The sequence below is a fragment of the Poromitra crassiceps genome, assembly GCF_964638095.1.
Source record: "Poromitra crassiceps genome assembly, chromosome: 13".
Classification (NCBI taxonomy): Eukaryota; Metazoa; Chordata; class Actinopteri; order Beryciformes; family Melamphaidae; genus Poromitra; species Poromitra crassiceps.
Window position 1 is genome coordinate 30,773,773 of NC_139644.1, and position 14,213 is coordinate 30,787,985.

At 44.4% G+C, this 14,213-nt stretch overlaps 3 protein-coding genes across 3 annotated transcripts in view; 1 reads left to right on the forward strand and 2 right to left on the reverse strand.

Annotated features, from left to right (window-relative positions):
* Nucleotides 1-1,334, forward strand: part of mapk8ip3 (mitogen-activated protein kinase 8 interacting protein 3) — a gene marked incomplete at both ends in the record, with an annotated part of 40,699 nt that extends 39,365 nt beyond the window's left edge. Inside the window, 2 exons of the mRNA XM_083650029.1 lie at nucleotides 307-453; nucleotides 1,207-1,334. Of these exons, the coding sequence (XP_083506155.1) occupies nucleotides 307-453; nucleotides 1,207-1,334 (275 nt within the window). The remainder of the gene's footprint in view (nucleotides 1-306; nucleotides 454-1,206) is intronic.
* Nucleotides 1,335-3,278: 1,944 nt separating this feature from the next.
* nme3 (NME/NM23 nucleoside diphosphate kinase 3) lies at nucleotides 3,279-8,574 on the reverse strand. Its single transcript, XM_083650239.1, has 5 exons — nucleotides 8,486-8,574; nucleotides 6,520-6,650; nucleotides 6,225-6,326; nucleotides 4,488-4,600; nucleotides 3,279-4,184 (listed from the first exon to the last, which is right to left on the reverse strand). Exons 1-5 carry the CDS (start codon nucleotides 8,529-8,531, stop codon nucleotides 4,067-4,069), a joined length of 510 nt encoding a protein of 169 aa, XP_083506365.1. The 5' UTR covers nucleotides 8,532-8,574; the 3' UTR covers nucleotides 3,279-4,066.
* Nucleotides 8,575-10,848: 2,274 nt separating this feature from the next.
* Nucleotides 10,849-14,174, reverse strand: mrps34 (mitochondrial ribosomal protein S34). Its single transcript, XM_083648987.1, has 4 exons — nucleotides 14,119-14,174; nucleotides 13,435-13,794; nucleotides 12,155-12,197; nucleotides 10,849-11,299 (listed from the first exon to the last, which is right to left on the reverse strand). The coding sequence occupies exons 2-4, from the start codon at nucleotides 13,750-13,752 to the stop codon at nucleotides 11,016-11,018; spliced, it is 645 nt and encodes a 214-aa protein (XP_083505113.1). The 5' UTR covers nucleotides 13,753-13,794; nucleotides 14,119-14,174; the 3' UTR covers nucleotides 10,849-11,015.
* Between the last annotated feature and the right edge of the window lie 39 nt (nucleotides 14,175-14,213).

The window sequence follows — 14,213 nt, forward strand, 5'->3', positions numbered from 1 at the left end:
AATTCCTGTGTGTCCTTGTGATGCATTTGGCAAATAAAGTGTTTCTGATTCTGACTCATCTATAGAGGTAATTTACATCTGGGACCAAATTTCTCTGGAGACCAAGGACAAGAACCTTAGTTTTGTTCAAATTCAGTTTAAGCATTTTTTTCTCTCTCTTGGCATGAAAATTGATTACATGCACATCATGAATCGGTCCATTGAGATATTTCTGAGAGCTGTTTTGGCTGACCACATGCCTTATGCCAGACTTGTCCATCACTGCATACCATGCCCTGTCCTTAGCCTCTGTCTTTTTTGTGACAGGCAATGTCCTGGCCACCCTGAACGGCAGCGTGCTGGACAGCCCATCGGAGGGGCAGGGCTCCACAGCACCCCCAGAGGCCGAGGCCCAGAGCGTTCACAACGTGTTGGTGCTGAGTGGAGGAGAGGGCTACATCGACTTCCGCATAGGTGAGGAAACACACACACACTAAATTGATATGTGCAGTAGTTAATGTAATATACAGTAGATGAGCATGCTTCCCCCCCCCCCGCCCCAGACAAATGGAAACTAACTTCAGTGATTTGATTTGAATTTTATTTGATAGTGACGATACAAGTTAACATAGTTCCAATACAGTTGCCATTCACCATTCTCCTAGTTACTTAGCTACTATCTTGTTTTAGGATATATCTGGAAAGAGACTCTGTGGCTCGACTGCTAATACGTTTGATTCATCCTCTCATTTCAATATGGAAATATATTATGTAAAGCAGGGTTTTCAAAGTCGACTGTGGGCTTCCCCTTAGACAAATCATGGACAAGCCCCCCCCCATCATGATTATATGATTTGATCACATTTCAACTCAACAATTGAGCCAAGATAGCCTTTTATTGCTTTTTGACTACACTAAATAATTAGTGAAGGTCTGTCTGAAGGCATTTATTTGTTTCTGACTCTGGGAAAGTGGGGGAAACAGTAAAAACCAAAGTTTAACCAAATCACACACTTTTAGGCTATTCTATGTGATCACCTTTTGATACCTAATGGTAATATTATAATTAATAATGAAATAATATAATATTTTTTTACTGCCATTCTGAGCCTCCCCTGAAACTGTTTGGAGCCCCCCTGGGGAGGCCCGCCTCCCACTTTGAAAAGCCCTGATGTAAAGGTTTGAAGCTCAGGCTGACCTCTCTCTTTGTTTGCCCGCTTGCCTCAGGCGATGGAGAAGACGATGAGACGGAGGAGGGAGAGAGTACCGCCGGCGCTCCGCAGATGAAACCTGCTCTGTGCAAAGCCGAGCGGAGCCACATCATCGTCTGGCAGGTGTCCTACGTACCTGAGTGACACCTGGCTCTCCTTTGATCCCACGCCCACCCATCTCCTTAAAAAAACACATGCACACACCTCCAAACACCCAAACCTTGTATTTATTCCCTGGTCATGTAAAAGTTTACCCTTGGCTCTAAAATGACCCTCCGAGCTCTGTATCTCCCCTGTAACTATGATATCCCCTCCTGCCCATCACCTTGTAACTATCTTTATTGCCTTGTAAGTACCTCCTCTGATCCAGTAATCTATAGCCTGCCATCCTATTTCTATCCCATCCAGGCCATTGTAACTATCTTCATGAGCCTTGTAACCCATAACTACCTCCCTGCTCTCTTATCTTGTATCCACCCTGTAAGTACACTGTATCCTATATTTACCTCAAACGTCCTGCATCTGCCCCAGAGTTACTCCTCCTCTTCCCCCATTTATGGTTTGTTCTCCGTGAAAGCTCCGCCTCCGCCCGCCATGCATCAGTTGTACCAACAGAACGGGTACAGGAATGTGAATGACAACACTGACGTGCATCACCACCAGAATTCGGCGTCCCAATTTCCCGGGAACGGCCATTCAATAATCCATACCTCTCTATACTATGACTTGAGGAGAACACACCCCAGCCTCCATACCTCTCTATACTATGACTTGAGGAGAACACACCCCAGCCTCCATACCTCTCTATACTATGACTTGAGGAGAACACACCCCAGCCTTGTTTCGGATACGGCCCCCCGATCGTCCGCAGCCATTAAGAGCTAGGCAGATGATTGGTGAATGATATTCAGTTTTAGGGAGCTCACTGAGTGAAGGGATGCAGGTGTCAGTAAGTTATGGCTCAATGTGATTACATTTTTGACAGCCACATCAGAGTTCAGTATATTATGTACGTTCGCAAGGCAAAGTGACAGGTACAAAGTTGGCAAAAGTTGGCAAATTTAACCAAATGCCAGAAATAGCAGAATATTCACAGGTTATATGCATGAATTGGATTGTATTGCATATGTTAACTGTATGGGGAGGTGGGAGATGCAGGGACATCAGTGCAGGAGCAGCACAGTGCATTGTGTGTGTGTGTGTGTGTGTGTGTGTGTGTGTGTGTGTGTGTGTGTGTGTGTGTGTGTGTGTGGTGAGAGAGACTGGAGAAAGACGTTAATGTACTGAACTCTTGAGGATTCTAGTTGATGGAAAAAGGAGTTGAGCTCATAGTGGAGATGAGTCAACACAGACCAGATGGAAAGTCCAAATTATGTTGAATTCAGCACAGAGGCAGGATCCCACCCAGGAAGACAAGCCTGAGGTTTGGCTGTTGGACTACGTTGCTTCCCATCTTGCCATCATCGCCGTTTTAAGTGTCTTGATTAGTGAATGAATGACAAATCGGCATGTGACATTTGCCCATTTTCTGCCCTCATAAACCCATATTAGGGGATAATGACTTAAATCGATTGGCAACATCAGGTGGTTACTGACTCAAAATGACAGGAAATATTAAAGTGCGTCAACGCATGTCTACAGACTTGAGTGAATGTAAACAGAGTTGTTGGAGAAGGAAAACCAGGCGCAGGGTTAGAGCTGAAACCAAAAGTGTGGAGGGTTCAATCGTCAGTAGAGAAGTCTGACAGACCGCCTGCACTTAAGCGCTGATCGGCTTGTAACTCATTTCCCCCATGCGCTCTCGTGGGACTGTCACGTGGGACCAGAGTGTGAAGCTGGTGAATGGTGGCGTGTTGTCATTATGACACCTGTGTACAGGGACTGTCAATCTCCAGACACACCGAAGCCCCTCCCCTTTGTTCAGTATGGAAACTCATACATTGATCTCTATTTGTGTGGATTAAATATTAAACATATTTGTGTGCTGAAAAACCAGTGAGGTCGTCTAAAGCTCTTTGTGTATCAGATGAGTGTTGTAAGAAGATAATATGACTAAAACAACAGTTTACAAACAATTTCAGGATCGCATTTATTCTTGTTCTTTTTTTGACTATTCCAATACAATTCATACATTGTGCGGTGGAATTCCATGAAAGCATGAATGGTTACCAAACCCTCTTCCCACCATATCAACATGAAGATGAAATTATAAAACTACATGCAGGACCATTATATGCTCCAGGCACGCCATTAGCTTCAGTTACGCATTGTGTTTTAAACTTAGTCATTACATTCAGGTGGTCCCAACTCACACACCAGTCCGCTGTTATGGCATTTAATAAACAATCTCACTGTTGTCATGCCTATAGAATTTAGATTTGATGTGCATCAAACTTTGGTCTTCATTGAAATACATAAATTAACAGTCCCTGAAGTGTTATCTCATGGTGGAAAATTATAAACAGGTAAACATGGCCCTTTAGTGCTCTAAATCCAAGCTTATTGCTTCATTAAGGAATTGGCCATTATATGAAAGTCGCTACAGAAAGAGACACTCTAGTTGTTCAGAAGACTGTGTCAGGGCCTGGGGGCACAGGACACCTTAGAGGACAAGGCAATGGCCAAGTTATTACTCTCTGAGTAGGGATGAAACGAGGGAGCAGCAGCTGATACGTAGGACGACTGACCAAAACATTGACTACACTCATCCTATTTGACTGAAAAAGACAAGCAGTGAGAGATCCAGAAGCAGCAATGTCAGCTTAGCTCCCTCACGGCTACCTGCTGCTAAAGCAAAAAAAACAAAAAACATTCTGACATATGATGCGATCCATCTTGTAATGTCATATCTGCAGGACTTGTCCACAAGTAGACTGTCAGTTGTAGATCCAGGGGCTGCTGCTGTCGTCCCAGCAGTGAAGCTCATTCTGGCGGAACCACAGTGAGATCTCCCTCTGGGCGCTCTCCACCGAGTCGCTGCCATGGACCACGTTCCTGCAAGACAGAGCCCAGACTCAGTTCTCAGTCTCTACCTGCGTCGCTCACCTAGAGACTGAGAACCACTCCCCCTCCCCGACCACGACAACACATGCCCTTAATCCAGCTTCCCACCCGCAGAGACGGCCAATTGTGCCTGTATGGATGCCCGACCAAGCCGGAGTTAACACGGGGGCTCGAACCTGCGATCCTCGTGTTTTAGGCAGGGGATCTAAGGCTGCAACATGGACAGAAACACAATCCTTCCTCAGAACTGTCCTTGGTTGGGAGGACTGAAGCGTTAGATGATGGGTGTCCTACCTGCTGACTTCCACAGCGTAGTCTCCTCGGATAGTTCCAGGCAGCGAGTCTGCAGGGTTGGTCTCTCCTAAAATCCTGCGTGCCATCTTGACTACATCCAAACCCTGCCACACCTGAACACACACACACACACACACACACACACACACACACACACACACACACACACAGAAAGGTGCATGACTACAACATGCACAGCATATTACAAGGCAGTTTTTATCAGTGTTTAATCTCTTTGCATTGAGTCTGACCACACCCTTGGGAACATTTATGATAACAGTGTCATTGGACATGACAGGTTTCCATGTGCCACACACAAAGTACTGCGTCAGTATTAGGCCTGGTGACAATCCAAGCCAGTGTTGTAGTCAAGTCACTATATCTCGAGTCTGAGTCGAGCCTCCACTCAAGTCCCCAGTGTTCAAGTCCGAGTCACCCAAGAAACGTCCGAGTCAAGTCCCCATTACCTGAGTCTGAGTCCAGAGTTACAGAATATGACGCCAAATTATTATGCCAAATCTTTGTATTACAAAAAAAAAGTCTTTATAAATTAACAAGTCCGAGTCCTTGTCTCCAACTTCAGCATCTGAGTCATCACTGCTCAAGTCCGAGTCGAGTCACGAGTACTGAGAATGTGTCCAGGACTTGGATCCAGTCCGAGTCCTGGACTTGAGTAGTACAACACTGATCCACGCATAATGCAGGATTACAAAAACATGCAGAAGAGCACATTTAAGAAATACAGCCATTCAAAGCTTCCGTATACTATTAGGCTCGTTTGAGTTGACTGCCGCCTCGCCTGGAAAGCAGACGAGAGCAGGCGAGCACAGTCAGGCGAGGCATCAACCAACTCGAACACCCCCGCAGCACACTAACTGCTGCTTTTCTTCTTCTACAGTTTTGTTTAACAGCGGTTTGTAAACAGATTAAAACATGCATTAGCGCCACTGCTCAAATGACCCAGCCCTTCAGATGACTTATTTTATTGTTAATGTAGGCATTACAGGTGGTATTTATGTAAAATGTAGAGTAACAGCTTGGAATAGATATAAAATTGAAGTTTCTACACTTCACTGTGGGTTTGTGATGCACCTGTGTTGAACCAATGGGCGCTCAGCTTGATGCGTTTCTCGTCATCCTCTGTCATCCGCAGTCGGGCGCAGTTGGTGGGGAGCGCGCCTCGCTCCAAATCTGCGCCCGCCTCGCTCTCACGAGAGTCCCGTGGCTCACGCAGTCGGGCAGGCGGAGCAAGTCGGACAACTTTCTAACCATCATGCAACGGGGCAAGCAAGGCGCTGGTCGAATCTGCGCAGAATTTGCTCATCTCAAACGAGCCTAATGTGTTCTATGCTGTGGGTCAAATCTGCTCAGAGGCCACAAGCCACTGAAAATGAAAAATGTCCACATTGTCTACTTTCCTTCAGTTTCTATATCCAGTGAAGCATCATACTTGGCAAAGACCATTCATCGGTGCCCCATCTCCCCCTACACACCGCCTGCTCCCGTCTGGTCCTCTGGAGGGTGCTACAGGTAACTGACAGTATTCTCTGTTGCCCTAAGCATGATTGAACTCCCATTATGACAACTTTTATGATGCAGCAACTGTGCTTAATGCAATTCTAAATCATGTCATAACTTCAATATATGATGTAATAACATACGAAGCCATCATGTTAATCAAACTAACAGCCTTAGGAAATAATAAAAAGCCTATAATAATCTGTGTCTGAATTTCACCATTGCAACGACGGGTCCAGAGCTCATGTAGCGTATCAGTCCACTGAAGAAGGGCTTCCCACTCAGGTGCGAATAGTGATCCCTGAGAAGGTCTTCAGATGCCTGACACACACGCACGCGCACACACACACACACACACACACACACACACACACACACACACACACACACACACACACACACACACAAACATGTTACTATTCAAATGTTAAATTAGCCTCAAAGATCAATTTGAGCCACAAGCAAAATTATTCTGACAATGTGAGTCTCCCACAAATCTGATCTTTATTCATACCTGAATAAGTTTGAGTCCCACCAGTTTGAAGCCCTTCCTCTCGAAGCGACGCACGATTTCTCCCACCAGTTTCCGCTGCACGCCATCTGGCTTCACGGCTATGAAGGTGCGCTCATTCACACCCGTCCAGCCTACAGCCAGAAATGACATTCATTTAACGGCCAATTTTACGATGGGAACATCAACAGAGTGTGGTCAGCAAATGGTACAAAATCCAGGTGGCTTCAGTATGCTGTCAGAGAGAGAAACAAAGTGCTTATTAAAGCATTCTTGAATGTTGTACTAGGCTACAGGGCTACACCAATCAGCGAGCTGTAGGAAGAGGGATTTATACACACTGGCAGATGCTGCATTGTCAAGGAATACAATCTAACGGCCATGTACAGTATGAACCTCATGTACTATGAACCTCATGTACAGTATGAACCTCATGTACAGTATGAACCTCTGCGGCTGCAGTTTGCACAGCATCTCAACCATGGATGTATCACTCAACAGACTGTACCAAAAAAAATATCTCACACTCTGCAAAGCATTCATAATCATGGCCAACATGCATTGTGGGTCATCATAAACCAGCCTCTACCTCTACTCTCCAGCCGTTGGGGATTTTGGCAGTGATTCAACTGGTATTTACCAGGCACTCTGATAGGCAACCAAGGGTCGAATGCATGCCTTTGTCTATTCTAAAATTCTAAAAGTTGTTAAAGTGGAAGCTGATGTTTGGTATTCATCAGCCGTATGAAAAAATTCCTTCCCTGCCTTTAAGGTTTCAAACATTAAAATCTTTGATGCATGTAAAAAAAATTATGTGTAAAATGTAAATGTGGTTTAGAATAACTGACACACACACACACACACATTATAATTGGCAGTTAATTAAATATGTGGGTCAAATCAACGATAATTTCATAACAAATAGCAGAGCACTTGGTATAATAAGGAAGTTTTGTTTTTCCAGTGTTTCATCTCAATTGAACACACACATACACACACACACACACACGCACGCACGCACGCACGCACACACATATATATAGCCTAACATACATACATAGCCTACAATACATACATACACACACACACACACACACACACACACACACACACACACACACACACACACACAAGAACAAATAAATAATGCATGAACCCTGCAGTTTTGCAACAGTCTTCAAATTAATAGGCAACGGGCCACGGCATTTGTCTAAGTTGATAATAGTCAACAAACATCAGTACATTAGTAACTTGGGCCTGGTAAAGGGTGTGACAGTCTCACCAGAGTCTATCCGTGCATGGCATGCGCTTTATCATCAAATCTTCCAGTTCATGATGTGGATCCTGTGGATCTCATCGTGACCTTTTTTCGGCCCCATTGCGCCAAGTGCTCATCCAGACCCAGACTGAACCTATATCATGAGCATGCATCACTCCAGTCCCATAAAAGCTATTAATAGGATGATGTATCAACTTGTATTACCGGGACAACACAGCAGGCGGCAGCCAAGGCAACGACTGCTGCAGTTGTTACAATGTAGCCGTTGACGATGCTTTGTCCATTAGTAGCCAAAGTTCCAAACTGCAATCTGACAGCACAAGGGCGAGATGCTTCTATCATGTCATGCTTGATCAAAGAAAACGTCCACGACGACGTCCGCATGGACGGTACTGCATTTATTTTGACTGCTGCCGCCCCCTCCACAGAATTGGGATATTAGTGCTAGTCGTCTCACACTTCACATCTATGCATCGTTTGCTTGAAAACACGAGCTGTAACGTTAGTTGAAAAGCTGCTTTAGCCAGGCTGTCCCCACCTCAACTAGGCGACGGGCGACTCACGGAAACAGGCAGACTCGTCAGCATCTCCTGTCCACTGCCGGGGAAACGAACAACTTTACTCACGGCGTGTTGTATCAACTCTCATGAATGAATGCGAATAAGGCATATAAGCAGATATCTTACTAACCTGTCTGAAATATATTGGCAAATATAGTCAGAAAGAGGCAAATCATTGTTGCATCGCCGGTTGCCGGTGGCTGGAGCACACACTCGGGAGACGGTAGACGGAGGGAGGAAAGGAGGAGCAAGTTCCTAGGAATGTTGCCAAAACCGCGGTCACGTCACGTGTTGCCAGGGCGCCGGCATCTTACCGCCCTGCCCCAAAATATGTGTGTAAAAATGGTTTAAGGTGGATTTTTCATTTAAATAAATCATAGTCATAATAATTAGGCTAATTGAATCTTCCAATTCGAATTTTTAATCAATAAATACCTATTCGTTTTTCTTCATTAATGGTCCAATCAATGGCACCCATCTGTAGCAGTCTCAGGGGTGCCCGTGCGGGACTTCCCCCTCGCTCGTTGCCGTGGATACCACCGACGCGAAATCAACAATCTGTCACTGAAGGGTACACTGCAGACTGCAGAGCAGAGGAGTCCATCCATACAGGGCATACAGGGTTATTATACAGCCATCGCTGACTGAATATCATAATGCTTTATCATAAAAGTAGATGTTAACTTACACAGGAATACCTTCTTTGCCTGTGGTCCCGTCATGTTGTTAGACATCTGCCTTGTGTCAGCTGATCGTATTATCTTAATATAGCCCCCTTGGTATTACCTAACGTGCAAGGAACGATGGGAAATATTGCCAGAGGAGTCTGCAAGGTATAGCGGACTCACTGGAAGTCATGAGAGCCCAACAGACTTCATATTTTGAGCTAGCCCTAAACCCTCCTGGACTTCATTGTCAACTAAATTTAGCAGCCTGCATTCAGTGTGATGGCTGGTTAGACAGCAACATATTAGTTAATTAAAATTAAGCAACAAATATCTTTATGTTTCTGACATATTCACGGGTATCTGTGATACAGAATAAATAAATCTATAAGTATATACATTATTTATCAGCAACCAAAACACTGAATGCATCATCTAATCCTATATATAGAACACCAAGAACATAGGAGGTCAAGGAAGAGATCATGGGATATTATAGACTGCTTCAAATCCTTTCATAATCCTAAAATCCTAAGATCTAAGACCACTAATACTTTGTGTATGTCACAACTTATTTTCTCTTGGGCCTACACATTCCTTAACACAATATAGACTTTTTGGCCTCTTTCTCAGTCTTTTTGATGCAAGTTTTGTGCGGATTTCTTGCCTTTTCTTCTGAAGTCTCTACTAGAACCTACAGTCAATCACAGCACAGTCAATCACACTAGGGCTGCTGACCATAGGTGCAACAGTTCCCTGAGTAGTTTTGGATTACATATTTGTCACAATGTAAAGCTACTAATTTGCCCCATTATTTGTTTTTATTTGGGGTGGGGGGGACTCAGTCAAATCTCACTAGTGAACACAATTCGCCGTTTTCACAGCAGCCATTTTGTATCTCAAAGGCAGGAAGTAACACAGGTGTAACCAAAACAGTAACAAGGGCCCCAGTGGAAGACCTACATGGATTGGAAGTTGGAAACCCTTGTTAATGTGTTGTTTTGCAACCGTTACTTCCTGCCTTTTAGACTCAAAATGGCTGCTGTGAAAAAGGGTCAATGTTGAATATGATGCCACTTCCTGCTCTCCAATTAGCCCTTTTCACAGCTGCCATTTTGTGTCTAAAAGGCAGGGGAAACGCAGGTGCAACCAACTCACTAATTAGGGCCCCAGGCCAGCACTGGAACACCTAAATGGACTGGAAGTTGGACACCCTAATTAAGGTTTTGGTGCACCTGTGAAACTTCCTGCCTTTTAGACACAAAATGGTGGCTGTGAAAAGGGTCTATGATGACACAAACAACACTAGATCACAAGGCTGGTAGAAACCCAGCATCTGGCCAGGCCCTGAGAAACATTGACCAATGTAGGCAGGCCTACTGCGACTGCGTGGTGACGCGAACGGTACACCACGTACCAGCAGGCACCATTGTCTAATCACACTTTTGTGGAAAATAAGTAAAGTTTGTGCAGCAGTTGGGACAAAACATGAAAGATAGTGTGTCTGATTGGCTTGGCGTGACAATGTTTTGCCCAAGGCAAAAGAAGAGGGACTTAATTGGTGTGCGTGTGTGCACATGAGTGAAGCAGTCCTAAAATGTTCTTTACTGTGTGTGTGTGTGGGGGGGGGGGGGTTATTTACCAAAGACAACATATAATAGGAATCTAATCAATCTAGAAATTAGAAGAGAGAACTATGTAGGCCCAAAGGAAGTCTTGTCTCCCCTGTTCTCACTGCTTAGAAGGCTGTAATACCTTACAGGAGCAGTCAATCCTGCAGACACAAAAGCATCAAAAGCCATTGAAAGTGGTCAGATATTGTGCCAAATTGTATATTTACAGCATCACACAGATATATCACAACATATATCACAACAAAGAGCGGTCTGCTTGTGATGACGACAGCAGAGAACTTATTTGAGTCCATGACTTAGCAGGACAACGAGAGGGTTTCAGAGTGTCTGGAAAGAAGAGGCTTTGGCTACTGGCAGTCTATCACACAGCAGTCCCCTCTTTTCTCTTCCTCTCTTCTTCCTGGCTGCGGAAATAGTCTTTGTTGAGCAGGACGTCCCTCCTCAGCGGCAGGGCTGGCTCCTCGCCTCGTGCCTTGCGCTGGGTCAGGAGCATGGCGCGCAGCAGGGGGGGGTAAGGGACGTAGCGCACCGGCGGCTCAGGGAGGGGCTCAAAGTCCTTGAACTGCTGCTCCTCATGTTTAGGCACCAGGCGCCAGTCGTGGTACATCACCTTGTCCACCTCCTTGACCTCGCTCTCCTGCTTCCCTGACAGGCACAAAATGCAACAAGATTACTACAAGCAGCAACTTCACAGCATACATGTGCTATTTTTTCTTTATGCAGCAAAATTATTTAAAAACGCATTTATTTAGGATTTTGTGTGTGAGATACCACTCCCCTGTGTTTAGAATTAGAAAATGGAAATAACTAATGTACTTTTTCTGTATTCAGCCCCATTTGTATCAGGGACTCGTGCTCAGCATCATGCATTGCTTTACATCTAAATGGCATTTTAAGACTTGGCTGGACCCTGCTTGTCCAATAGTGTCCAATGCTCTTAAAATATAACCAGCCAGGCCAGATCATAAGACATTAGAGAAACAAGCTTATCAAACTTTTAAGTGGGACACTTTTCAAGATACGTTTTGTTTTTCTCTTTGCTACAGTGAGCCAATGTATGTGTGGGTTGATGGATGGGGGAGGGGTCCTGCGTTGTGGGGGGATATGAATTAATTTGTTTGTGTATGTATTTTGTATTTTGTGTTTTTGTTAATGTCTTGTGGTTCTTGTTTTGTTGGTATGTAAAAAAAAATTATCACAAAAAAAAGAAATAGGTTTCACTGATTCCACTCGCCAATTTTTGAAGTCCAACAATTGGATACATGTTCTTGTATTCTGTAATGTACTTTCAAACATTTGTTCTCTCTGTTCTGTGCTGTCATATCGGTATTTTGTTGACTTTATAGTGTATTTTACAGCACTATTGATTACCAGATTATTTTTGAACATGTCTCGAACAAGGCACCCCAGTAAAACAGATATTGCTCTTAGTGTGCCTGTTAAACCTGTTAAAATAAAGGTTTCACATCAAATGAAAATAATGCAATCCTTGACTTATACCTTTATAGGTGAAGATTCCCCATGCTTTGCCATGATCCATGTTCTAAAGAACAGAAGAGACAGGCACAAATCTTAAAATCACACACTCCAACCAAGAGACATGAGGGACATCATTCTTGACAGGCCTATAGAGGGTATGCACGTGACGTCACGGACACGGCAGTCATAGCGGGTGGCAGAAAGACTGGCTGCATTAATTCTCCGCTTGAAGCCTGTGAAAACACATCCAAAATGAGAAAGCTATTGTGCGATTGTCTGTACAAATAGATTGAACAAGAAACAGGAGCTCTTTTTACATGCTGCTGAAAGCTAAAGCACAGAAAAGCAAATGGATTGCTGCAATTCGCATAAACAACTGGAATCCAGGCCAATGAAACGTGGATTTTGGGTTGCCATTGTGTCATTATTATTAGCCTCCTACACTCCTACACTACCTTTGTAAACCTGCTTTGTGGAATATTCCCCAGGTTAAATCTTTTTATTCGTTTTTGCAACAAGTTAACATCAGTAACTGAAGAATAACACATGGATATGACTGATGGATAGTCTATCTGACACAAGCAGCAGCTTCATAAGTGACTGTCTGTCCTACTGCTTGTTAGCTAACACTCTGGGTAAGGTTACTGTCATTTTGCGGGCTGTTTGGCAGCCTGTGTTTTTTCCTGCACATTAGCTGTAATATTATGTGAGTAACATGAAGTCCGCTCCTCACCATGGTGCGGTGTGGTATATGAATGTCTTGCTGTACAGTACATGTAGGCCTATATAAAGAGCAGAAAATCTGATTCACTGGTGCTTCGATACCTTGTAAGGATCACTGTTGAGTCCAACTGCCTTTAATTTAAGCAGATAATCATGTGTTTTACTCCTGGTTTCAGTTCCCCATACTAAAGACAGGATGTTTTCCACTCACTCAGTCCAGCTGGGGGGGGGGGGGGGGGTTGGAAAGTGATGTTGGTGCATACCCTCTACTGTCAGTCACAGAGAAAATGGGTTGTAACTAAATTCTACTCTTTTGAAATCCATATTCAAGAATAGAAATATCCACATTTGGGAGTGACAGTTGTAACATACAGCAGGAGCAATTGTAACATACAAGAGCAGTTGTAACATACAGCAGGAGACAGCCAGTTCACTCAAGTGGTGTTTTATTCTGCACCTCAAAAGTACAACCTAACAGGCCTCCTAGGCGACAGTGTCAACTGTCGGGCAGACTATTAACTAAGCAAACCTCTATAGCCTACATGACAACAGTGATTGGCTGTGTGACCTGTTCTCACCTCAGCTGTATAGTCCACCTTGACCTTGGTGATCTGCCAGTAGCTGGGCTCTGTGTGGTCTGTCAGCCAGGACTTGCGAGTGAAGATACGGCCCACTCCAAATATCCTCATGCCCGCCAGGAGGGAGAAGAGGCGGCTCTCCCTGCGCACATCGTGCCAGGCGAGCACGGGCAGCATCTTGCCCGTGTGAGGCCGCCGCATCGTCTCATAGTCCAGGGCATACTTCTGGGAGTCCCGCGGCTGGGACTTGAGCTCGCGGTAGGCCCGGATCTTTCGTGCCATCTCTGCTATTAAGCGGAGTCGCTTCTTCTTCGCCATGATTGCACTACAGTCCTCACTGATGGAGCCTCAGCAGTCAGCCTAGACACATGTGGTGCAAGCAGTTACACTATTATATTATATATGTGTGTGTGTGTGATCACATTTCAAATCTATGGAGGCCTTTTATCTGTTGCTTGCAGAAGAAACTAAGACATTCATGCTGGTTATTGAATACCAGGCTAGTTATTCAACACAAATCAATCACAAGTGACATACACGCTATATCTAAAGGTAGGCTAAAAACAAACTGGAAAACTATTTCAAAATTATTGTTTTTACTTGTCCAATAAATTCACTTTTGAAACCTTTATTTGAATCTAACAATGTATAATTCGATATACGAGTGGACGGAGTGAATGATACCTGAATCCCTGATTAGCCGGACAGATTCCACTTGACCTCAGCAAGGCACACAACTTCCGCTCAATGCGTCCGCGCGGTAAACATTCCGTGTAAAA